The sequence below is a fragment of the Cetorhinus maximus genome, unplaced genomic scaffold, assembly GCF_964194155.1.
Source record: "Cetorhinus maximus unplaced genomic scaffold, sCetMax3.hap1.1 HAP1_SCAFFOLD_184, whole genome shotgun sequence".
NCBI lineage: Eukaryota > Metazoa > Chordata > Chondrichthyes > Lamniformes > Cetorhinidae > Cetorhinus > Cetorhinus maximus.
The window spans coordinates 37,226-64,207 of record NW_027596165.1 but is presented as its reverse complement, the minus strand read 5'-3'; the positions used below and the strand labels follow the sequence as shown (position 1 = coordinate 64,207).

Below are 26,982 nucleotides of genomic sequence, written 5' to 3'. Positions count from 1 at the left end.
ATCTCTTCACACTTCTCTGTGTTAAATTTCAACTGTCATGTATGTGCCCATTACACCAGTTTGTGTCTTCCTGAAGTATGCTACTGACCCCCTCACTCTTTGCAATATTTCCAAGTTTTGTGTTATTTATAAGCTTTTAAATTATGCTCCATATACCCAAGTTCACGACATTAAAAAAATTTGGATATCGAATTTTATAGGGACCAAGTTAAACCCCAATGACATTGATTTACATCCAATTCTTACAAGAGTTATGTTTCTAGTTTGTTCCATTTAATTAATGAAAGCATAGAATTGTTTGTGATTTTGCTGTCATATTTGCTCTGACATGAGTTTCCAACCATATATCTGCACCATCCCCATGACTGCCTATTCCCACCTCCATAACATTGCCTGACACCACCCCTGTCTCAGTTCATCTGCTGCTGAAACCTTCATCCATCCCTTTGTAATCTCTAGATTCAGCCATTCCAATGCACATCTGGCTGGCCTCTTGTATTCTGCCCTCCATCAATTGAGTTAATCCAAAACTGCTGCCTGTATCCTAACTTGCACGCAATCCAGTTCAGCCATTACCCCTGTGCTCGCTGATCTATATTGGGCTCTCAGTTAGGCAATACCTTGATTTTAAAATTCTCATCCCTCTCCATGCCCTCACCTCTCCCTATCTCTGTAATCTCCTCAGCCCCACAACTCTTTGAGATATATGCACTCCTCTAATTCTGGCCTCTAGAGCATCCCCTGATTTTAATTGTTTAACCATTGGTGGTCGTACCTTCAGCTGCCTGGACCCTAAACTCTGGGATTCCCTCTCTAAACCTCTTCTTCTCTTTTCCTCCTCTAAGATGCTGTCTAAAACCTGCCCCTTTGACCAAGGTTTTTGGTCATCTGCCCTATCTCCTTATGCGGTCAGATGTCAAATTTTGTTTTCTAATGCTTCAGTGAATTACCCTGGGATGTTTTATTATGTTCAAAGTGCTATATAAATTCAAATTGTTGTAGAAGGGTATTCAGTGTCCAATATGACAGCACTGGGATGGTCTGATTCAATTGAAGCGGTGTTTGCAACTCTCATCATCTATGAAGAGTTTTATTCTTTTCCAGTTATTGGAAGACAAGACGAGTGATGACCAATGCCTCGAATCAATAAGACTATCATATTGATCCTCCTGACTGTAATAAGTTCCATATTTCTGTTGTTTCAGCTGTATTATTATAAAGAATACTTTTCATCAAAGGCAAGTATGGCATGTACATTTTAGTCGTTTATGACATAAAAGCTTATTAAAATTATATGAAAAATGCAAACACCAATTTTTTAAGCAGTGGGAGACCAATTCTAATACTGCAGGAAAAATGTACAATTCCCCGTTTTTGTATATTTTCTACATATTTGGTAAATAAAATTATTTTCATGCATTGTAAATAAAACCTATCAAAATGTGGTCATGCTGTCAGATTTACAGCTCGCAAAAATAATTTGACATTTTATTGACAATATTCAGTGTGTCTGGCGGGACATTTGCTCACATTATGAATGACATTGAGCTTTTTGAAATTTATCAGTTTAGTAATGTGAGTGCCCCTGGCAAGGCCAAAAATTATTGCTTATCCGTAGTTGCTCTTGAGAAAGTGATGGTGAGCTGCCTTCTTGAAACATTGCAGTCCGTGTGGCATTGCTCCAGAATTTTGATCCTGCAGCGATATATTTCAAAGTGGGAATGATGTGTGACTTGGAGGGAAAATTGGAGGTAGTGGTATTCCCATGTGTCTGCTGCTCATCTAGGTGGTATAGGTCACAGGTTTGGAAGGTGCTGTCAAAGTAAATACACTAAAAGGCAGGAGTTCCAGATCAAGTGCAACATTGCTTTCCCAGAATAGACTTTGAATTCTGTGTTTTATTATTCATTAAAAGAAATTTTCATGGTCATGACAAGTACATTTTTTTTTTGTTTTACTATGCAGCTTCGATTCACTAAATCCTGATTTAAAAAAAGCAGAGTAGAATCTGATCTCACTCAGCATCCACATGTACAATGCCAACAGAACTGCGGTACAGCAGCCAGCACCTGGTGGATTTAAATAGTCTTTCCTCGGACACTAGACCAATCATAGCATCTCTCAGCTGTCCAGCTGAGTTTAAGCTGACTAGGCACGGATCAGGGATAGAACCTGGTGCCTGGGGTGAATGGTTCAAACTATACCACACCTGCAGCAATTTTAGCTGTGTTGCTATTTTTCAAAAGAAAAGCTTTATGCATCTGTATATTTTCTTATTTAAATTCCATGTCTTCCTCCTGAGGATATTGGTTTTTAAAATTCATATTTTTAATCGATTAATACAGTGTTGAATATAATTGAGTCTATCACATGCACTCCATTAAATGCATTGTTTAAGAAATAGATCGGCTGACCATAGGTTGGCACACAGGGTTTGATAATGGGGTAGCCCTCTGCTTTTCATTATTTTTAAAAAATTAAATATCACATCTCTTAACAATTTGAGTATTGGAATATCTCGTGAATACATATGCTAGAACCCTAAATGCCTACCTCATGAAATTTTTAAAAATTTGCACATTGGCTTCAGCATATTGCAATCATTGAGTGATGGTGTGGGGTTTTGTGTTGGTCATTCTCAGAGTGTCTAATCTCAGCTGTTTAAATGTGGGGCTCCAGTGAGCAGGTACCATCTTTCTCCTGCACGAAGGGAGATCACAAGGAAGGTCATTTGTGGGCCAGTCTTGCATCCTTGCTATCGATTCTCACCGGCTACAGGCTGGGAGGTCACCTGCCTTCTTTTTGGGTTGCATGTTTCTTGGAGAGGCATTAAAAATTGGCAGGATTAAAAACTGCATTTGTGATTCATGTCCTGCTCATATGACTTTCTTTTTCATTACTGGTTTTTTTTACGAGGTACTTTGCACCTTTTATGTTCTGAATGTCTAGCAGATTCTGCTTATCGTGACAGATAGAGTGCCTATTGTGGCAGTCCTAAACAGTTCTTAAAGAAACTGAAAAGTTCACCTGACCTGCAGGACTGGAAGCAAAAACAATGTTCCCCCAAGTCTGATGGACAGGTAAAATTGGGAAGTGTAATGAGTTGCTGCAGCTCCTTCTGCCACTAGAGGCTGCTTTAACATTAATGTGGTTTAACAAGGAAAGTCAAATGTTGTTCATATCCATGAGTCCTTTTAAAATGCTAGTTCAGAACCCCACTGTTCTACAGAGCCCCAGACTAGTAAAGCTCCAAAAACCTCCTGAATCCCTAGTTGGATCTTAGTTTACAGGTTGTACTACAGTGTCATGCACATAGATTAAGATTTACAGGGAATCTTGTAAAAGTTATTTTGTTGTGTTGGTTTATTTTAGAATGGGGCAGACATTTCTGGTTTCAAAGGAAGTTATTCCATGGAAGACAGTGTGCACTGGGTATGTATATCATTTAGACTGCACTGCTGTTCTGTTTTGTGGTTCTGAATAGGTCCTGGCAGAGAGATTAAGGAAATAACTTGCAGTTATATCAGTGCCTATCACATCACTGAGATGTTCTAATACATTTTATAGGCAATGAATGGCTTTCAAGTATAGTTACTGCTGTTTTATATAGGCATAGCCATCATTTTGTGCACAGCATGATCTTACAGACAGGAATGAAATGAATTTGTTTGTGCAATTAGGTAAGAATATTGGCTAGGATACTTTTATAACCCATTTTTGTTCCAAACATCACTTCCAAATCCCTGGGTTGTGAGGGTTGACCTATAAGGAGCGATTGAGGAGAATGGGCCAATGTTCCTTTGAGTTTAGAAGAATGAGCAGTGATTGCATTGAAACGCGGGCCCCGCAAGCCGACACGTAAAATGACGTGCGGTGAGGGTCGGGCGTGCGTCCCAACATCGCCAAGCGTCATTTCGATCTTTCGTTCGGCGGGTGCGCCTGCCAAACTGTCAAAGGCCTGTTAAGGCCATTAATAAATTAATTAACGTCATTGTCAGGGCTGTCTGTCCAACCTAAGGTTGGCGGGCAGGTGAAGAGCCCAGGTGGCCTTCACATTTTTCATGAAACTTCCTCCACGGGCGGGATGAGGTTTCATGAAGGTTTTATTAATTAAAATAAAAAATTTTAATAAAATTCATAAACATGTCCCAGCTCATATGACATGAGGGGACATGTCGGAATAATTTTATTTTTTCTTTTCTTCACAACTTTACGCCTGTCCTTAATCTCCCTGAGGCATGGGGCTGCCTTAGGGAGATTTCTGTACTCTTTCGCACGCATCCGCGAAAGAGCGCAGGCCTCGACTCTCCCTCGACCCCCCGCCTGCACGGGTAGCGCTGAGCGTTACCGGGCATGCATCATGCTGTGTGAGCCTTAATTGGCCCACCCACATAAAATGGTGGCGCACAGCCAATTGCGGGCGGCGATCGGCTCCACGCCCGCCTGTGCCCGCTCCCGACCGGCCCGCCTGACGGGGAAAAAATTCTCCCTATAGAATTCTGAGTGGGGTTTACAGGGTAGGTACTGAGAGGCTGTCTCCCCTAGCTGGAGAGTTGAAACTAAGGAGATCCACTCTGAGGGTAAGGATTCAGCTATTTCGGGCTGAGAGGAAGAGAAATCTTCACCCAGGTTTGTGAATCTTTAGAATCCTCTACCCCAGAGGATTGTGAATGCTCAGTCATTGAATTTATTTAAAATTGATATGTTTTAGATTTTTGGATACTAAGGGAATCAAGGGTTGTTGGGCTAGAGCAAGAAAGTGGAGTTGATGCAGAGGGCCAGCCGTTGTTTTCTTGAATGGCGGAGCAGGTTTAAGGGGCTGTAGGGTTTGCTGCTGCTCTTAGTTCTTAAATTCTGCTAAAGAAATGGTAGACTATTCCGTTATTAAGTTTTCAGTATGAAGACTGTATGTTTTGCACCTGTCTCTCCACCCATCCCATTGACATTTTCTATTCCTCTCCCTAATACCTGTCTCCCTTGACTGTAAGACCATACACACACACACACACACCCCCTCCCCGAACAAAGGTAGGAAAGATTCCTATCTATAAATTAATACATATCAACATAAATATATCTATTAAATTTGATGTTTAACTACTGCTGCCTGTCCTCTGAGCCTCTGTGCCCGTTAGACACCTACTCAGCCTCTTTTAACACCAAGACTGGCACCACCATGCACTGCCCTCAGTGTCTCACTTTCGGTCTTTGATTCAATTGAATGCCCACAGTTTCCCACCATCCCACCACCAGTGAGCTCTAAGAAACCTGGAGATTATTTGTTTGACTGTAGAAAGCCACATTAGATTTGCTGCAGAATTGTACAAAGGATTGCGTGCTTTTGCTAACTGTGGATAGTGCTTTTTGTAATTTTATTAACGTTGCATGTGTATTCTTTCCTAGAAAGTGGTCAAAAAGTTTCTTGGTTTGGTATCGGTCCACAACATTCCTTTATACCTCATTGATCCTTTGGTTTTGGGACGGATGAATGAGAATATTCACCATGAGGAAAGTACAGGCAGTGAGCTGACCTGCAAGTACCTGTGTGCACCCAGGGACTTCACCACATTTGCACTATTGGACAAATTTTGGAAAAATGAAGTAAGTGCCGATACCTCAATTTTTTTCTTTTTTTCCAATAGAAAGAGCTTGTATTTCAGTAGCGGGTGATGCATAAGGAGGTGCTATATGGTGCCACACACCATGCTGACTTGGAACTATATCACCGTTCCTTCACTGTCGCTGTGTCAGAATCCTCAAACTCCCTTCCTAACAGCACTGTGGGTGCATCTACACCACACGCACTGCAGTGGTTCAAGGTGGCTCATCACCATCTTCTCAAGGGCAATTAGGGATGGGCAGTAACTGCTGGCTTAGCCAGTGATGTCCACATCCTGTGAACGAATACATTTTTTAAAAAAAGGAAAGGACTAAATGGCTTTTTCTTACTCCTTGCTTTATGATCTGATGATACATATGTGATAGATACTTTTGTGTTTAAATTATAACAATAGGACATTATATTTATAAATAAAATTTTAACATGACTTTGGGTTTTTAAAACTAACCCAAGGGAAGCTATGCTTTTTGTTGTGCAGAATATGAGGGTGGGACCTCGGGTTTGAAGCCCAAGTTGTTCTCTGAACTAAAATTAACCAAATCATAAATCCTTTTATTGAAGAATAGGTGTGTAATTCTTTAATACCTATTAAGTGTTATAGAGTTCAACATCCATTTACACCTCAGATTCTGCCTGCTGAGAAGCTTAAAAAAATGTTTAATTTCTAATTGAGGATTTTGAACATTCAGGAAATAAACTTAAGGAGGGGAATACTTGCTTGCTCTGAAGTGAGCTAGTTGCCTGGACTAAGCACAGCCCAAAAGCCTCAGTTCGCTTGGCAGCCACATGTTTGACCACTGCAGTGAGAAGGGCACCATGTGGCTTGGAAACATGTTTTCCTTCATTTTAACAACGTGTTGAAATGATTTCGCAGGTTGATTCCAGAAAAAAAATGCACTGGTGACAGGTATTTATTTTGGTCTGATTTATACCTTTTTATTTGCTTCTGTATAACAAAGCTCATTACACATTAGAGTTAAGCCACCTTCAAAGTCATTTGTTTAGCATTAATCCTAATGCAAGATGCCGAGTCGCTTCAATGGATGAAGAGGAACCTTTTGCACCAGTTTCAACCATATCAGATCAAATGGTGTTTGAAAATACGGACTGATTTTGTATAAAAATAAATATTTTTGAAATTCGCTAAGGTGTTCCTGAAGAAAGAAGCTGAAGAGGAGGGTTTTCAGTGGATGGAGTTGAGTGGTAAAGACCCAAGGCTGGCTGGAATGGATGGTCTTTCTGGTACAGAAATTCCATTGCACTACATCTTTAAACTACAGAATCACGCTATCCACCTGGTGGTATTTTATGAAAGGAGCGGCAACTTCCTATGGCACGGGCAGCTGCGGCTCAAGCAAAATGCGGACAAAAAATTTGTGCACTTCCGAAAGCTGCAATTTGGGCGTTACCCTGGAGCCTTCAACAAGTAAGTGAAAACTAGGTGATCCGAGACTTGCCAGAGATGTGCTGCTGGTCCAAGTCAAGATCTGTTGATAGGGCTTCAGTGTAACCTCTGAAGTCACTCAATCCTTTTCTATTTTTCCAATAGAGGGGCTTGCGTTTTTTTCGCGCCTTTCAGAACCTCGGGACATCCCAAACTGCTTCACAGCCAATGGAATGCTTTTTGAATTGTCACTGAGAGCTGAAGGCCATAGGACCTAAGTGCAGGTCACTATTAAAATTTGAAGAGTGGGAGTTAAATCTATCCAAGTCCCAAGAATTGGTAATTAGATTAATTACGCAGAGAGATGGGTTAAAGATGGAGTAGCAAGCACCTCAGAATTTTATTTCAGGACTCAGCATCTATGAAATGACATAGCGATATGACTCCAAGTGATTTATTTCTGCTTTTATTTCAGATTTACAGCATCTGCAATATTTTGCTTTTATGATTTATTCCATCTTATTTGGACTGTATATTTATGTAAATGCACATTTCGCTTGGACTTTAATCCCCCCTCCCCAGACCCATTGTGTCTTTTTTAACCTTGTGACTGTATTTAACCGAATAAGCGACTGAGAAATCATGAGGTTGTAAATGGATTTTTCCACTCAGCTGTGTTCATTTTTTGTTAGAAACTGTTCATGCATCGTCTCGAGCAGCACTATTGATTTATGTTGATTGAATAAGTCAAATTGTATATTTACTACATGGGACTTAGGTTTTTTAAGTGGCATCATGGAGATTGCATGTGTATTGCCAAGCATTATTCCATTAAACATTCTCAACCACTATCCTTGATTGGAGGTTTTCAGATACACATAAGATTCTGAGAAGGGTTGACAAGAGAGATGCTGAGAGGCTATTTCCCCTGGTTGGAGAGTCCAGAACCCCGGGGAGTAGTCTTAGGATAAGCACTTGACCATTTTGGTCTGAGATGAGAAATTTCAGAAGTTTGTGAATCTTTGGTGTTTTCTACCACAGAGAGTTGTGGATGCTCAGTCCTGAAGTATATTCAAGGCTGAGACCTATAGATATTTGGACTCTCAAGGAAACAAGAGATATGGGAATCACTCGAGAAAGTGGCGTTGAGGTCGAGGATCATCCCTGATCTTATAAAATGGCAGCGCAGGCTCGTGGGGCCATATGGTCTGCGCCTATTTCTTACATTCCAATGCACAGTATTCAAAACACTTCTACTTTGCTTGACTTTAGTCTATGCTCCCAGTTAGCATTAATTTAACACTAATGACAATACGTTTACTTGAAATGTCTTCATCAGAAATTCTAGAATTTAGACGTTAATGGAATAAATTAAGTTTTGGGATCAACAAATCTGCAGCAACTTGAACTTTTGTCAGTCAACAAAAGAGTACCTATTAAAACTGTTCCACCAGCCTGTTATGTACTCAGTGGTTTCCTTGGCTTGGAGATTCCACAGAGAAACTGCACTTTATCACAAAAATAATTTAGGGAAAAAAGAAATGTATTTGCAGGGGTCCTGTGTGGAGCCTCTGTTTTAATAAATGCCATTTTATAATCCAAACACTGGATTAGTGATGCAGGGCAATATCAACCAAGGAGATCCCATTACCAAGCATGTCACACCTTAGCATTGCCTGAGGATGTAATTGTATAATGTGCCCTTGACTGACAAAGCTACTGTTCTTTAATATCGTCTCTTACCTTACTTAACTATGCATTTCAACCTCAAACAGTGCTGCTAACAGGGAGGAGAGAGAAGCATCCACTCACTTATTTTGCCAGCATTGTATTTATTATTACAGATCTGAGCTGCATCTGGCTTCAATTGATGGACTAGAAATCCATGTTCCTAAGGAAATAGCCAATTTTCTAGAAGAGGTTTCTCATTCCAGGTTTGTTGAATGCAGATACAAGGAAGCAAGAATGTTTTATCAGGTTAGTCTATGTGCTAATAAATTCCCAACGATTATTATTGTTATAATTATGGCCAAGTCCTGTTGCCATAAAAAGCTAAAACACAAGAATAGAATCAACATTTTTTTTTAGATTTAACATCTAGCAACTAACGTTCTAATGTATGTTGAAATATTCCACAATTTTGGTGAAGTGGATGCACAATTTGAGATTCGGGCAGGGGCTGGAGAAGAGATTGGATTTGATCTTAATACACTTTGCCAATTTTTGAACACAATTTTTCACTATTGAGCTAAATAAGTAGTGAAATAAAAGGAAGAGGAAAAAGTTTGAAATAGAAAACATATTCTAGACATCAACCTGCGTAAATTGAAGAAAAATCATTACTTTTTTGTTACTTTCAGTGTTTGGACTAGAGAGTTTAAATAAGGGCCAGTAAGTTGTTTTTTAATTAATTCAGGTCTTGGAACCATAAATCTAAGTAGCTTTTGTCATGTATTGAATTGAACTTTTATAAAGTTTATCATTAACTTTTAGGGGAAAGTAATGATTGAGTACTTTGAGATTAGACAACTTTGGAGCGCACAAGCTGTTCTTAACTTGGAAATGGAGGTCAAAAAGTCAAAAGTACTGAGCTACATTACATTTACCCAAATTAATACAGCAAACCCATTGAGATGCCTTAATGGAAATCCTGTCCGACAGATCACACAAACCAAACACATTTATAGTCATTTGCTAACTGTATGCTTGCTTTGTAAGTTTGCACCTAATTACCTGAACAATATATTGGTCTTGTTTCCCTAAGCAGTATGTCTTTTGTTGCCCAAGTTACCAGTATAATGGCTTCATATTTATTCCTCATTCACTAGCTTAATTACAACTTTAATATTATGTTTTTGTCAGTTTACTCATCACTGTGCCCACGGCATTGCTATTCATTGTTTGGGTGGGAGACATTACAATTAATATTTAACAACAAGTTATTTAAACAGGACTGTCTACAGTCACATAACGAGGCTGGCTACATTCAGAAGGGTGTACCTATTTATAGTGGGTGGTTCACTATTACTCTGCTTTAAATCCCATACACAACTGTTTAATTATAGGTGTACCCTGAAGACACATCCCAAGATGCTATGGAATTTAAGAAAAAGGCAAAAGATTTGCTTCATCGGGCTGCAAAGATATTGAATCAACAGGACGTGCCATTCTGGCTCAGCAGTGGAACGTGTCTAGGTAAAGTACCATGTGCAAAATTTGGAATAGCTTTCGGAAAATGCACTGAGATTTTCTTTGGAAATGTACAATTTCAATTAATGATTTCAATTAAAACAAGGAGGAAAGGTTAGAGAAGATGTGAGAGTATTCAAACTCCCAGCAATCTGAGAAGTTAAGCAATCCCCTGTGGTTTGTGGAATGGAAGGATTAGAATAGTCTACAGTAATGAAATAAATGTAATAATTTTGGGTAGAAATTGCAACCATAAGGGGACAAATGGATGCAGATTAAAGAAGCTAAAAGATCTTAGAAGAAATTAACCTGCAATCAGTGGAATAGAGGAGCCTTGGGAATGACCATTAAACCATGAACTGGACCGAAATTGTGTATGTCAGGTAACTTAAATAATTGTCCGCAAAGTATTAATTAATACATTTCGGATTTATAAAAGTTCAACACAAAGGCCACATTAGGAAAAAGAATGGAGTCCCAGAGAGGCTAAAATGTTGCAAGGCACAGATGATCTTAATGTATGGACATTTGACTGAAACTTCAAGGACAAACTAAAGGATACAGATGTAAAAGTAACCAGCCTCAATTAAGATTAGTCTAGCATTTAGAAGAAAATTCCTCCCCCTTCCAAAGACCCCACCCCGCCACCCCCACCACTACTGAGTATTGATAATGTAGAGCAGACGCCCAACAAGAATGGATATGGCTGAGTTGACCTTCCTCCTACTTAAGGAACCATACCCTAAGAGGCCATGGCAACCATCGACATCCATTTGATTGGTCTATGATTATGCTTGGCAAAGTACTGCAGTGGCTTACCATTGCCTTCTGCAGTATGGGCTGACCAGGAAACTCTCCTGTTCTAGCTTAGTTTATATTGACTACTGTTCGGAAGAGCAAGTAAGGTTGGTGGTTCCAGTTCACGGTGCTTCTTTTTTGCAGTTGGTTGGGGTGGGGGGGCTGCAGAGTTGAATGGTAGGAATGTGGGCACAGAATAATATTAGTTTTACCTGAAGACCTTTGACGACCAGTGAATATTTGTGCAAGGATTAAGTAGTTGGAAGTCTGTGTAGACAGCCTGTTGAAAGAGTGGGTTTTCATGGGTCGAATGATTCTGATTTTGTAATAAAAACAGAAAATGCTGGAAAAACTCAGCAGGTCTGGCAGCATCTGTGGAGAGAGAAACAGAGTTAACATTTCGAGTCCATGGCCAGAACTTTCCTGTTGGCGTGTGGTGGCGGGCCCCGCACGCCGACGCGTAAAATGACGCGCGGTGACGTCAGGCAAATGTCTTGACGTCACCGCGCACCATCGCGATATTTAGGTGGGCGGCCGCGCGGCATTCTCAGATGCACACCCACCATTAATTAATCACCCAGTTGAGGCCCTTGAGGCAGCAATTGTCTGCTATTTTACGGGGCCCGTGTGATCTTCAGGATGTCGCACGGGCGCAACAGGCAGGCGGGTAGGAGACATTTGTATAAACCTCATCCACAGGCGGGATAAGAGGGGTGAGTGGGGTCGCAAATGTTATCTTTCAGGCATTTAAGTGTGAAAGTTACTGTGTGAGCAGGAATACTGCAAAACTCATACCAGCTGCTTGGACAGGAGGTCAGGACTCTACAGCAAAGATCATTTTTGGGGCCTGTAGCTTTCAGGAAACCTTCCCTTAGCCTGGGAATGGGAGTCGTGATCTCCACTGGAGGCACCTCCTCTGAGGAGGAAGGGAGGGCCAGAAGGGGGAGGAAGCCAGGAGTCCACATTCAGCCTCCAGGGGAGCCACCTTTGGGAGGAGAGGCGCAGGCACAAGGAGCGCAGGGCCAACAGGAAGTCCAAGGCAGAAGGGGCCGCAGAAGACACCACTATCCTGCTGCCAGGGTATACAGGCGGCGAAGCAGCTACCTCAACTGAGGTGCAGTGCTGAAGGAGGCTACGTCTCTCAAGGGAGACAGTACCTCCATTTGTCAGATGATAGGCCATGAAACCTCTGCAAACTGTGTGAGTGGACACCCCATGCCAGTGGCTCTAAAGGTCACAGCTGCCCCCAACTTCTATGCCTCCGGCTCTTTCCAGGGCTCGGTGGGTGCTCCCTGCGGAGTTTCCCAATCAGCTGTCCCCACTTGTATCAAGCAAGTGACAGACGCTCTGTTCAGGCATGCATTGACTTTCATCCACTACCGCTGGGACGAGGCCAGACAAACAGAGCGAGCCAGAGGCTTCGTAGCGATTGCTGGCTTCCCCCGCGTCCAGGGTGCTATAGACTGCACACATGTGGCCATCAAGGTGCCAGCAGGCGAGCCTGGTGCCTTTGTCAACAGGAAGGATTCCACTCCTTGAACATGCAGAAAGTGTGTGATCACAGGATGCAGATTCTGCAAGTCTGTGCAAGGTACCAGGCAGCTCCCACGACGCTTACATACTCAGACACTCCCAGGTGCTGGGGCTCTTCAATGCTCCAGCCCGGCTGGATGGATGGCTGCTGGGTGACAAGGGCTATCCCCTCAGAAGGTGGCTCATGATGCCTCTCCACCATCCAAGAACAGAGGCTGAGCAGCAGTACAATAAGAGCCATGCCTCCACAAGGGCTGTGGTGGAGAGGACCATCGGTCTTTTCAAGATGCGCTTCCAATGCCTGGACTGCTCAGGGGTGCACTCCAATAAGCCTCAGATTGTGTGCCGCTGATATTGGTTGCATGCTGCGCTCTCCACAATCTGGTGCTGGAAAGGGGCGACGCAGTGGACGAGGAAGACATAGATGCAGTTGCTCCAGATGCACACGATGAGTCTGGCAGTGAGTCCGAAGATGAGTACGCACAGGAGAACGCTGAGGGGGTAGACGCTGACCTGGGCATACTCCAGGGAGGCAGAGATACTCGGGAGGCTTTAATCCAAAGAACCTTCAGCTAGCCCAACACAGAAGGACCTTCAACACATACCAGGGCTGCAGGCTCCATACTCAATACATGAGTGCTAAACCTGCCTGGATAGGAACATTAACTAAGGCCCTTGTCAATAAAGCTCAATATCAAACAACTCACTCATAACATCATGGGTTCCCGTCCACTTGCAGAAGTAAGAAATCACCCTGAGGCATGGCAACATGTTAGAATTTATTGAGGGAACAAATGTAACTTCATAAACCAAAAGAAAAGGTGTTGGACATCAAGTCTTCCAGAAAGTACTATGAGCCACCATAAAAGCACCAGTGAGAAACCCGTGGTGTGCCTAAGGTGCCTTAAATTTACGCTCACGGGTGCTCCATCTATGTGCTTGTCCCCTCGCTGGCACTGGCATCTGAGACAGCCTGCTCACTGTGCTGTCCTGTTGGCCTCGATGATCTTGGCAGACGGCCTCTGGCCCGTGGAGCCTGTGATGCTCCCACCTTGGAGGGAGCGGCCAGTTCCACAGCTGGAATCTCCCCAGTCGCCGCAGCCTCATCGGATGCCATGGTCACTGGCAGAGGGGCGGAGGAGCTGCTGCCCTCATCTGGACCGCCCTGAGAGGAGCCCACGGAGACGACAGGCAGCTTCGGACCTCCCTGCTCAATGTAGATGGATGAGCACCGAGCTGGGATACTTGGTGCCCAAACAATCTCCCACACGGGCAATTACCAGCTGAGGTCAATGCCGCTGTGAGGGCTTGCAGGTCCGAGCGCAACCCCAGGAGGCCCTGATTGTTCTCTTGGAGGAGTATCTCCACGAGAGTCGCCACTCTCTCCATGGAGGAAGCAGGGTGCTCAGCTATGAGGCTCAATGCATCGGTGATGCTCCACGTGGACTCCTCCAGCATGGGCACCATGCCACACACAGCCTTATGTATCTGCCAGATCCTCCCGCATGCCCTGCTGCACTTCCAGCGTTTGCTGCCTCATGGGCGACTCCAGAGGCACATTATCAGCCACCATGTACCTGGTCCCCAGCAGTCCTCCAACTGCCGGCGCCCTGGGCACTCTCTGTCTCTGCCTGCACCTCAAGCGAGTGTGAAGTGCCCTCACCGTCGTGCCCTGGGACATTAGCCGAAGATCTAATTCCCACCCTCGTGCTAGTATCTGCGCTGGTGCCTGCCTGGCAGAGATGTTGTGACGCTGGTGAGTGGATTTCCTCTGGGCCCTCGGGGGTGAGAGGTGGCCCCTCTGCCTCCTCCTCCCGGCCCTGCTCCAGTGATGCTGAAAGGAAGAACAAGGACATTTGATTAGTTACAGTGCAGACAATGTCAGTTTGCATGCAGGTCCCCCAGATCATTATGCGCTCATCCTTTCATAATCAATGGTCAACCCATGTTGCAAACTTCAAACACTGAGCATTCAGCAGTGCTGTGGCTTCTGGGACACACATGGTGACCTGAGTGCTCACCAAACATACCTCCCCGTGGCACCCCAGCCTCACTGCCAGCAGTGGACCTGGGGGCATGGCGCCTCTCCAGATCCATGGCCTGCTGCTCAAAAGGTGCCAGGATCGCCAACTGGGCCTGCCCTCCTCCAGTCCGCATTCATTCAGCAGCATTGTGCGCAGTCTTCTCCTGTAAAGGGGAGAAGAGCATTGATTAGTCCAGCCTGCACCCGAATTCCCATCGCATCCCTGCCAGCCCAGCCAGAGTGGGACATTGCAGGACTCCAGTTCTTCGTTACCCAGCAGCTGCCACACGCTCGCACCAAGAAGCCAGGGCTGACCCCACCCCCATTGCCCAAATGCTGCCTCCTTCACATGTGGCACCACAAGGTGTAACTTTGCTAAGCAGGGAGACACAATCACGTGGAGCATAAAGACCAGCAGATGGATTGGTGCCCCGCCACCTGGAAGCTCCCCTCCCAGCATGTAAGCACCTTGACTTTGACATGTTTCCCAGTTCCAGCTCTCTGCCTGGGTGCAGACCCTTGACTTTCACCCCCATTCTATACTCTGGGTGTCAGTGTCAGTGGGGGGTGCTAGGGAGAAAGGGTGACAGCTGCATTAAGTGACCTCAGCCAACATGGTACTCACCCTTCCCGAGTGCAGGAAGTCATTGAATCTTTTACGGCACTGGACCCATGTGCGCCACACCACATCATGGGAGCTCACACTCTCGGCCACCTCCTCCCACGCACGTTTGGTCAGGTGGGGAGGCCTCCACCTCCCATCCCTCAGAATCAGGTCCCCCCGCCGTGCTTCCCCCTCTTCCAGGAGGGCATCTAGGCACTCGTTGGAGAAACGAGGGGCACACTGCCCCGCTGGCCTACCCTCCAGCCTGGCCTGTCCCAATGGCCTACCCTCCAGCCTGGCCTGCCCCGATGGCCTACCCTCCAGCCTGGCCTGCCCCGCAGGCCCACCCTCCAGCCAGCCTGGCCTGCCCCGCTGGCCCACCCTCCGGACTTGCGTGATGCACAGTAGTCCTCTGCTGTGCTCTTCTCCCTGCCATTGTGAGCAGCCTTGCTAAGGCTGCCAGGCCTTCATTTAAACAGGCTGCCAGGTCGCCACTGGACCCGGCGGTCTATGCATGCCCACCACCGCCCATCCAGTCCCGCTATCCTCGGGAGTTGAGAAATGCGCTGGGCTGGCCTTAATTGGCCCACCCGTATAAAATGGCTGTGCAGACCCGATCGCGGGCACCAATCAGGCCCGCTCCTGCACGGCCCACCCAACATGGGGAAAATTCTCCCCCATGTGTTTTTTTCAAATAGAAATATTTTCAGTTCTGTAGCACCTTTCATGTCCGCAGGACACCCCAAAACGCTTCACAGCCCATGATGTACTTTTGAAGTGCAGTCACTGTTTTAATGTAGGAGAGTGTAGAAAACATGATTTAGCAGGTAGAATCTTTGGGATGGAAGGAAAAAGGATAAGACTACAAAAGGGAATATTGGCAGGCAGAAGACGAAAAGGCATTGAAGAGAAGGGGAGTTCAGAAGAATGGAAAGAGATTAGAAAAGAGGAAATTACGTTGCTAATTTCCAGACAGCACTTCCAGTGGAACTGGGGATCTGTTTGGACTTTTCAACGTTATTATGGTAGGTGAAATTGTGAGGTTATTATTATTTCCCCTTTCAGAAACAAAGTGACGTTTTGATCATTGCAGCCGAACAAGCTTTGGGAAAGTGATGTTGGACTCAGAAATAAAACAAGCTGCTGCAAGTGACATGAAGTCCAAACGTGGCCTTTTGACATTGTTACAAATTGTTTGATATTTTGGACTTGAGTAGTGGAAGCCGACAATGATCAATGCTGCCCTAAATTTTTATTTCTGATTTTTCTAGGGTGGTTCAGACAATGTAATATCATCCCATACAGTAAAGATGTGGATTTAGGAATATTGATAAAGGATTATAAGGCTGACATTATCACAGCGTTCCAGAGGGCAGGACTTCCACTGAAACATAAGTTTGGTAAAGTGAGTCCACTGCATGATTTGCTACGTCACATCATGAATCATATATTTCTTAGATAATTTAACATTTTTTGTCAATAGTTAAGTGCTTTACATCTATTAGAATCGGTTTCAATCGAGAGTTTCTGAAGACAAAAACCACATTATTAGCTCAAGTATTATTTAAAATTGATTACTAAGACAGTCACAAATCCTGTTAAATGAGCAGTAGCAATTAGCTCAATTCTTCCAATCATTATACAAGTAGGAAAATGCTACGTTAAAACAATCCGGTTGCTTATAAAGCTATAAACCAACAAATGGCAACTACTATAAAACCAGCCAAGTCTTCAATGGTCAGGTTGTTTCCTCATATACACCAATAAGTACGGCTTAAAAATACCACAGGTACATTATAGTAATATAATCCTGGAAAAAAAAATGAAGTGGCATGTTCGACATGCTTCCAAGAAGTTTCTCCATACAGACCTGCCCATTCTATGAACCCTGGTGCTCGAATTCTGTTGTAAACCCAGCATTTAGGCTATTCCACTGGGCTGTAAAGTTTTAGCTCCTGTTGATGCGCTGTATGGTTGATTGAGCACAAGAGAGGGATGCATCATCAGAGTTTTAAGGTTTCACCCTTCTGGAACATGTTACATAAGCCTATATTGTATAAAATAATAATGAGGCAGCAGGAACAGTGAATAAAAAATGTATTCCAATAATGTCAGCAGTTGAAACTTTCAGTGGTATGCGTTAAAGATGCTGTTTGAGGCAAAGTTTATTTTTTTTTGCCGATGAGAGGATCTCCCCCTTTTTGCTGGGATTAGGGGGAGATGCTTTGCTGCCCAGATGCTGTGGCGGTCAGCTGAGGAAAATGACCACATGCTCATAAAACTCTCAAGAGGGGAGAAAAGCCCTCTGGAGCAGCACTGCATAAACAAGAAGGGCAGAAGTTTCCAGCCCCTCCCGCCGGTGGGCTCTTCCAGTCCCGCTGAAGTCAATGGGGATTTGAATGGCTTGCTGCATCGCCATAAGGGGCACACCACGTGAGGCGGGGGGCATCGATGGTGGTGCTGCTGGAAAATCCTGGCCCAAGTTTCAGTAAGAACTAAAAGTTCACTGTTGGCAATAAAAGGGTAAATAACTCTTCTTTTTCATTTTACCCAATTGCTTTATTCTGCTGGTATTTCAGACCAGGATTTTTCTGCCCCGCCTGTCACCAGGATCTTCCGGTCCCGTCGAAAGTCAGTGGACTTTTGTCTGGTCTGCCGCGCCCCCGCCATCAGCCCCACTGGCAGCGGGGCTGCAAAATCCCAGCCTCAGAGTTTGTTTCCAGTGGAAAAGTTTCTTTTCCTTTCTGGGTGTGCAGGCAATTTGGGTCAAATTGACCACTTCAGTAAATCCAGAAAAAAAGTTTGGATTCTAATCAGAACCTGTTTCAACTGGGCTCGGATCAGACGACAGTACCTCCCATTAATTAAAGCAAAGCAGAACTTTATTTAACCCTGATCTCACCAAAACGTTAGGGAATCTAAAATTAACTCAGTCCGACTTTTTTATATTCTGTGTTTTGTTTCAGGAAGAGGACAGTCTGGAGCTTTCCTTTCAGGCAGCAGATGTGAAACTGGATATCTTCTTCTTCTATGAAGAGGATGATTACATGTGGAATGGAGGAACCCAGGCCAAAACTGGCAAAAAATTCAAGTATGTTGCTAACATTTATTTACTTCAACATGCAGTCAATGTTCCCTCTATTTTTTTCCATCCGTGCGAGGAATTAATTATAGGTGCACCAATATTAAGAAAATGTGTGGATGTACACCACCAGGGGAAACAAAAAACCTATATATAATATATATTTACCAGATAGTTACCATAGGTATGGAAGATGAATGAATACCACCCCTAGCCACTGACACAGTAACATGCTGGTTCGCAAATTACTAGATTTACTGAGTTCAATTTTACACTTACCATGGGACCGTTTGAATTCATGACCTCTAGCTTTGAAGTTCAGTACCATAACCGCTACACCACTATACATGAGAGAGATGTGTGTTAGTTTTTATATTGTAGCTTGTACTTTAGTCATTTGACAGAAGAAATTGGTAGCTGTGGCTAACGACTAGGATCTTTTGTTTCAATTTGACAAACTCAAAATAGAAAGAGCTGAGGAGGCTCACCTTTTGAATTGATAGAAAATGTGGAAAAGGCAACTTTTATTTTTTCAGCTTATTGAGAGTTTTCTTTACTTAAAACCACTATGAATAGTGAAGAAAACAGCTTATTCACGTCTTCACATCAACAAACATAATCAGGCAGAGGCAAAGAGTCTCTATGAATTTGGAGAGGTTGGTTCTTGTGAACTGGAGGGTGAAAGTCAGAGAGAGAGTGTCCATGTCAGTCAAGTGAATATTGAAGCGGGGGTGGGATTACATCTGGGAACTGGGGAAGAGAGCATTGTAGTGATGAGAGAATGAAATTGCAGGAGGGAGAGTGACTGTAGTGGTAGTTTTTGGGGAAGTAGTGGCATTTATTCCACCTACAGATTTTTTAGATTAAAAATCTATGAATTATGTAGTAATAAACCAGTTCCCCATTTTTAAAGTAACTGTCTCTCACAATGCATACAGAAGTGAATTGGGGCGATTGAGCATTTGGGAAGTATGCATGGTTTAAAATGTCCCGTGAAACAACCTCACAAGAACCTTTGTGTTATTGTTTGGAAATCTGGACTAGGAATCTAAAACTTTTCACAAACTCTTGAGAAATGTCTTTGTGTTTTTAATGTGTTGAATGTCTTTGGGATTAATCTTCCTTTAATAATTCTACAAAACCAGCTGCAGCAGAATGACTAGATAAGTGGTATTAACTGGCCCAAAAATCCTGTTGCTAACTCTTAATGATTCAGTAACTCTTAATAACTTACTAACTCTTTCAATTTACCTCCTGTTCACCGCTTCTCGCCTCCAGCACACCGCCTCTGTGACTCACCAGCTCTTCTACTCACTGCCTCCCTCACCCGCTCACCCCTTCCCTCTCTGACCCTCTTGACTCACCGACCCTCCTGCTGACTGTTTCCCTCCTCCGACCTTCCCACTCATTGCCTCCCTCTCCAACATCCATGCTTACCGCTTCCCTCTGCCGACCTCCCTGCTCGCCACCTCCCTCTCCAACATTTCCACTCGTGCTTCTCTCCCCCAACTGGGAACTGAAGACTTTGGGAGGATGTCTGCTTGCTGTTTACTTTCAAGGAATCAGCTGGTGTGCATTGGCCAGGCTGAGTGATAGGTTTGGGCTCCAGGAACTAACACGAGTGAATTTCAGCTGTTAATTCCACCTGATTAATCATGTCAGGCTTGGCTCTTGTCCATTAATTTCCTGTCGTCGAGGTGTCTACCAGTTCTTTGCCTGTGGGCTGGAGTGGCAGTAAACATCAATTAACTATCAGGCTGTGTGCGGCTGTAAGTGCATGGCACTTGATGGACTGTTGCCTAGCTGCGCGGGCATGCACCTTAGAGGAAACACTGCTCTTGGTTCTCTGCTGAAAGCAATTTCTAAACAGTTAGTAACTTGCTGTAAGATGATATATACAATGCAAAATAATGTCTACTAACCATTGCTTTTGACTTCACAGTTTACCAAAAGTAAGGACAGAAGATGCATACATATTGCATCTGTAATGGCAGCATGTATGTTGCACACTGTACATGCTGTGCTGTACAGATATCACTCATTCTCTACATGCATGTCTCATCCTGACTTACAGCAGGAACAGAAATATAGGCAGAATCTTGCCCTTGTCGGTGGGGGTGGTCGGGAAGCCGGCCACCACCCGCGATCTGGGCCGTAAGACAATTTCACGCTGGCAGACCATGTAGGGCCCGCCCAGCATGAAACGCGAGTGGCAGCTCTCAGTGCTGCCTTTGTGGACGTGGGGGAGTGGGGTGAGTGTGAACTTCGTGCATGCGAACGAGTGCGAACTTCATAATCTCCCTAAGAGGCACAGCTGCCTCAGGAAGATGAAGCATTTCAAAAAAATAAATAAATAATATGAAAAACATGCCCCCTTATGATCCTGTCACACGAGCAGGGACATGTTATTAATCAAACTTTAAAGTTTTTATTTTATTTTTATTTGCTTTAGGAAACCTCATCCTGCCCATGGATGAGGTTTCCAAAAAAGTGCTAAGACCACTTGGCCTTTTTGCCTACCCGCCAACCGTAAGGTTGGATGGGCAGCGAAAAATTTAATTTAATAACCTTGTTAATGGCCTTAACAGGTCTTTTAATTGTTGTTGGGTGCGCTGCCGACTCTGGCGTGCGCCTACCGAACGAAATATCACGCAACTGCGTGTTGATGTTGGGACGCTTGCCTGATGTCAACATGCGTCATTTTATGCTCGAGCGGTCAGGCGTGCGCACGTCCGCCGAGCTAAAAATTTTGTCAGCAGGCTGTGCAATTTGGATTTTTTTAAGGGTATCAGGATAACATTTTTAAGTACTCTGGTGTAGACTGTTTTCTTCATGATGCATTCTGAGTTGGGTGTGGAGCAAGAACAGCAGGGCCCTACCACTGACTACTAAAGGAATCAAAGACTGACTCAGGTCACATACCTGGGTATCGCTTATTTAAAAAGAAAAAAATCCAAGGGTTAAGTGCGAGCCTGATAATGTGCCTCATAAAGATGGTGTCATTATTACAATTTTTTTTTTTATTCGTTCATGGGATGTGGGCGTCGATGGCTTGGCCGGCATTTATTGCCCATCCCCAACTGCCATTGCTCAGAGGGCGTTTTTAAGAGTCAACCACATTGCTGTGGGTCTGGTGTCACATGTAGGCCAGAGCGGGTAAGAATGGCAGATTTCCTTCCCTAAAGGACATAGTGAATCAGATGGATTTTTACAACAATCGGCAATGGTTTCATGGTCATCATCAGACTTTTTAATTCCAGATTTTTATTGAATTCAAATTCCCCCATCTGCCATGGTGAGATTTGAACCCGGGCCCCCAGAGCATTACCCCGGGCCTGTGGAGTTTTAGTCCAGTGATGATACCACTATTTCTCCGCCTCTCTGCAAACTGCCATTTAGCTTAACTGTACCATTTTTAAAAAAATTCTCTGCCTTATGAGCTAATAATAATTTCGTTTTCCAACTTACCCCCCTTTTTGTTTTTATGTTAAAAACCTGAAACAGGACATTTTAAATTATTAAAAGCTGACTTCGAGTCATTACGAATATGGGGGTGACTTTCTCTTCCTCATGATGTGTATCCATTGCTTGTTTGTAAAAGCAGTCTCCAGATCATAGAAGTGCTCTGATGTTCGCACTATCTTACGTCTATTCCATAGAACAATCTCTGTTGCAGATTGTTTTTTGCTTCATTTTATTGGAGCTTAAGCAGCTTCTCCCCTTGCGAGATAGCACTGAATCCTACTTTTCCATAAGCTGCCTGTTGGTTAGCAAAATATTGGGCAGAGTGGAATGTAAGGGATTTTTCTTTTCTCTATTTTTAATATTTTTAACAGTTGAGGCGATCTCCCTGAGGCTGCACCTAGCCTCAGGGAGATGAGTGCGCTCTTTCGTGCACATGCGCGAAAGAGCACGTTCTCGATTTTAGGGATTCCCCCCGCCCGCACAGGGAGCGCGTAGCACTTTTCGGCGGACATCATACTGGGCGGGCCCGATCGCTGGTGGCGATCGGCTCCGTGCCCCCTAGCGATTGTGTCAGGCCCGCCCGCCCGACAAACGGAAAATTCTGCCCATTGTGTTTTACTGTTTGATTTATTTTAAAACTGCTGTTAACTTAAATAATTCACATTTTGAATCATTCCCATGAACTTCAGGGACAGTGCAGACTCGATGGGCCGAAGGGCCTCTTCTGCACTGTGTGATTCTGGAATTTTACAGCCTCGTTGCAGCGGGGGTGGGGCTGTAAAATGTGGAGAGCTGTTCATAAGTCCATTGACTTCGGTGGGACTGTAAAATCCCATCAGCGTAAAATTCCGCCCCAGATTTTTTTTTGTAACAAAGACCAAGCATCACGAAAGGCTTGTTCCTCCTCATATTTCAATAGGTGGTATTCCCCCTCGTTTGTTATTTTGCTCGTCCAGCTTCAGGCATCTGAAATGTTTGGCTCAATGTGTAAAGCATAAGTACTACTCACACCTAGCTAAATATTCAGTCCTGGCCACGTCAGTTTTTATAACCTCAGCATGAGCAGCAACTCTGTCCGGATTTCCTCAGTTTGAGACCAGCACGGCTACTGGTTGAACCATCTCTGACTGTGCCCTGGAATCAGAGAGGGAGAGCTTGCCAGATGGTCTAATAGAGCGGTTCATATCAGCAACTAAAGCGCCTTTTAAGGTAGTCAGACATCCTAAGTTGCTTCACAGGAGGGTTATCAAACAAAATTTGACACCAGGCTGCGCAAGGAGATATTAGGACAGGTGACCAGAAGCTTGGTCAAAGAAGCAGGTTTTAAGGAGCCTCTTAAAGATGGAAAAAGAGGCATAGAGGTTTAGGGAGGGAATTATAGAGCTTTGGAAAGAAAGGAAATCAGGGATGTGCAAGAATTAGAGGAACATGGGGTACTCAGAGTAGGTCTTTAGACCTTTTTAGTTGTAGGGCTGGAGGAAGTTGCAAAATAACTGGTTACTGTGCGGGGTCAAGTCAAAATGGTTGATTCACAAAGATCAGTGAGTGTTATTAGAGTATTGCATTATTTTTTTCATAAATGAGAAAATTATTTTTAAAAATTAGGGAAACCAAATGTTGATTTATACCTCAAAACAACACAAAGTACTGCAGATGCTGGAAATATGAAATAATAACAGGAAATGATGGAAATACTCAGCAGGTCCGTCAGCATCTTTGGAGAGAGAAACCGAGTTAATGTTTCATGTCTATGACATTAAATGACAAAAGGGATGACGGTGCAAGGCCAAAGGGAGTGGGAATGGGACAAATAAAGAAACAAAAGGTGTGTCTAGGGGAACAAAAACAAAAATACCTGGAAAAACTCAGCAGGTCTGGCAGCATCTGCGGAGAGGAACACAGTTAACGTTTCGAGTCCGTATGACTCTTCATCAGAACTAAGGAAAAATAGAAAAGAGGACAGACCAAAGGTGTTTTTTTTTACCTTCGGTCTGTCCGCAGGCATGACCCAGACCTCCCTGTCGCTTGCCATTTCAACACTCCACCCTGCTCTCATGCCCATATGTCCGTCCTTGGCCTGCTGCATTGTTCCAGTGAAGCTCAACGCAAACAGGAGGAACAGCTCCTCATCTTCTGACTACGCACTTTACAGCCTTCCAGACTGAATATTGAGTTCAACAACTTTAGATCATGAACTCTCTCCTCCTTCCCCACCCCCTTTCCGATCCCCCTTTTTCCAATTTTATATATATTTTTCTTTTCCCACCTATTTCCATTATTTTAAAATGTATTTCCATCCATTGTTTTATCTCTACCTTTTACCCCTATTTCAATCCCTTCCCCCCACCCCACCCCCACTAGGGCTATCTGTACCTTGCTCGTCCTGCTTTCTACCCTTAATTAGCACATTCCTTAGATAATATCACCACCGTCAACACCTCTTTGTCCTTTTGTCTATGACATCTTTTGACAATCTCCACCTATCACTGGCCTCTATCCAGCTCTACCTGTCCCACCGCCCCCCCCTTAAACCAGCTTATATTTCACCTCTTTTCTATTTTTCCTTAGCTCTGATGAAGAGTCATTCAGACTTAAAACGTTAACTGTGTTCCTCTCCGCAGATGCTGTCAGACCTGCTGAGTTTTTCCAGGTATTTTTGTTTTTGTTCTAGATTTCCAGCATCCGCAGTATTTTGCTTTTATCTTAGTGTGTCTAGGGGAGGTGTGAATATCAGGATCCTGAATAGCTGCCATCCAAAGTAAAGTAAACGAAATTAGAGAGAAAAAACAAACCAGCAAAGAAACAAAACAAAATGGGAGCAGAGATTCCAATCTAAAACTGTTGAACTCAATGTTGGCTCCAGAAGCCTGTAAAGTACCCAGTCAAAAGATGAAGTGCTGTTCCTCAAGTTTTCATTGAGTTTAATTGACCATGGACAGAAACGTCAGAGTGGGAGCAAGGTGGAGAATAAAAATAAAAACAACTGCGGATGCTGGAAATCCAAAGCAAAAACAGAATTACCTGGAAAAACTCAGCAGGTCTGGCAGCATCGGTGGAGAAGAAAAGAGTTGACGTTTCGAGTCCAACATGACCCTTCAACGTCGACTCTTTTCTTCTCCACCGATGCTGCCAGACCTGCTGAGTTTTTCCAGGTAATTCTGTTTTTGTTGTGGAGAATTAAAATGATAGGTGACTGGAAGCTCGGGATCATGCTTGCAGACTGAATGGAGGTGTTTTGCAAAGTGATCACCCTGTCTGCGTCTGCATTGATTTTATAGTTTTGTACAAGTATCCTACTGCCAATACTACGTTTGCTTAATCTGGATTCTTATTTTCTTACCAAATTGTTTTTGCAGATACATATTTCCTAAATTTACCTTGTGCTGGACTGAATTTCTGGAACTGAAAGTACGTGTCCCCTGCAAAACACTCCCGTATGTGGAAGCAAACTATGGCAAGAACTGGGAAATCCCTGTAACCAGTTGGGATTGGAAAAGTTCACCAGCAAATGTGCAAGAAAATGGCATTTGGCCTATCGGAGACTGGGATGAAGTCATCCAGATACACTGAGCATGGCTGAAACTAAATTGGGGGTGGGGTTGGGTATGGGATAAAAGAGGAGCATTGATGCAACAAATGAACCAGAACTACGTGGAAAAGGGCGACTTTAATGTTTGGTTCTCTCCGCTGAGAGGATTACTAAACACAGCACCTGGAGCTGATCAGGTGAAGGCTGTCTATTGGCATTAATAGTGGTAAAGGTTTCCCTCCGATTTGTAAAGTAAGCCTCTTATGACAAAGAAAAGCAGTTTGCAGACTGAATTTCCCCAAACGGACCGGACATTTAGAAACTACATTAATCAAGCCTTAAATTTCATGTTTAGAATAAAATTCTGCCGGTGAAAGTTGTGGATTGGAACTATTTTGTAAATGTTGTGCTACTGAATGCTTTTTTACTTCAGATTAAAATGTTAACTTATTAATATTTAAAATTATATATTTATTCATGAACAAAATTCTACAGTTTAAATTAGCAGATAGGTTTTGGAAACTACACAGGCAACTCCTGGATACAGGCGCTGAGTGCGAGGCGCTGAGGCGCTGAGTGAAATGCGCTGAGTACAAGGTGCTGAGACTGAGTGCAAGGCGCTGAGACGCTGAGTGCAAGGCGCTGAGACGCTGAGTGCGAGGCGCTGAGTGCGAGGCCCTGAGAGGCTGAGTGCAAAGCGCTGAGAGACTGAGTGCGAGGCGCTGAGACGCTGAGTGCGAGGCGCTGAGACGCTGAGTGCGAGGCGCTGAGACGCTGAGTGCGAGGCGCTGAGACGCTGAGTGCGAGGCGCTGAGACGCTGAGTGCGAGGCGCTGAGACGCTGAGTGTGAGGCGTTGAGTGCAAGGCGCTGAGAGGCTGAGTGCAAAGCGCTGAGAGGCTGAGTGCGAGGCGCTGAGACGCTGAGTGCAAGGCGATGAGACGCTGAAGTGCTGCGTGCGAGGCGTGGAGACGCGTGCGAGGCGCTGAGTGTGAAACGCTGAGTGCGAGGCGCTGAGACGCTGAGTGCGAGGTGCTGAGACGCTGAGTGCGAGACACTGAGTGCGCGGAGCTGAGACGCTGCGTGTGAGGTGCTGAGACGCTGAGTGCGAGGTGCTGAGACGCTGAGTGCGAGACGCTGAGTGCGAGGCGCTGAGACGCTGAGTGCGAGGCGCTGAGACGCTGAGTGCGAGGCGCTGAGACGCTGAGTGCGAGGCGCTGAGACGCTGAGTGCGAGGCGCTGAGACGCTGAGTGCGAGGCGCTGAGACGCTGAGTGCGAGGCGCTGAGACGCTGAGTGCGAGGCGCTGAGACGCTGAGTGCGAGGCGCTGAGACGCTGAGTGTGAGGCGTTGAGTGCAAGGCGCTGAGAGGCTGAGTGCAAAGCGCTGAGAGGCTGAGTGCGAGGCGCTGAGACGCTGAGTGCAAGGCGATGAGACGCTGAAGTGCTGCGTGCGAGGCGTGGAGACGCGTGCGAGGCGCTGAGTGTGAAACGCTGAGTGCGAGGCGCTGAGACGCTGAGTGCGAGGTGCTGAGACGCTGAGTGCGAGACACTGAGTGCGCGGAGCTGAGACGCTGCGTGTGAGGTGCTGAGACGCTGAGTGCGAGGTGCTGAGACGCTGAGTGCGAGACGCTGAGTGCGAGGCGCTGAGACGCTGAGTGCGAGGCGCTGAGACGCTGAGTGCGAGGCGCTGAGACGCTGAGTGCGAGGCGCTGAGACGCTGAGTGCGAGGCGCTGAGACGCTGAGTGCGAGGCGCTG

At 44.7% G+C, this 26,982-nt stretch overlaps 1 protein-coding gene across 2 annotated transcripts; it reads left to right on the top strand.

Moving 5' to 3' along the window:
• The first annotated feature begins 1,092 nt into the window (after window positions 1-1,092).
• fktn (fukutin) lies at window positions 1,093-25,690 on the top strand. 2 transcript variants are annotated; one of them, XM_078534982.1, is made up of 9 exons: window positions 1,093-1,238; window positions 3,373-3,432; window positions 5,485-5,601; window positions 6,769-7,046; window positions 8,849-8,981; window positions 10,070-10,199; window positions 16,423-16,556; window positions 18,118-18,242; window positions 25,055-25,690. In XM_078534982.1, the coding sequence occupies exons 1-9, from the start codon at window positions 1,134-1,136 to the stop codon at window positions 25,266-25,268; spliced, it is 1,296 nt and encodes a 431-aa protein (XP_078391108.1). In that variant the 5' UTR covers window positions 1,093-1,133; the 3' UTR covers window positions 25,269-25,690. The 2 variants fall into 2 exon arrangements, with proteins under 2 accessions (XP_078391108.1, XP_078391107.1); XM_078534981.1 differs by having other exon boundaries at window positions 5,404-5,601.
• The last annotated feature ends 1,292 nt before the right edge of the window (window positions 25,691-26,982 follow it).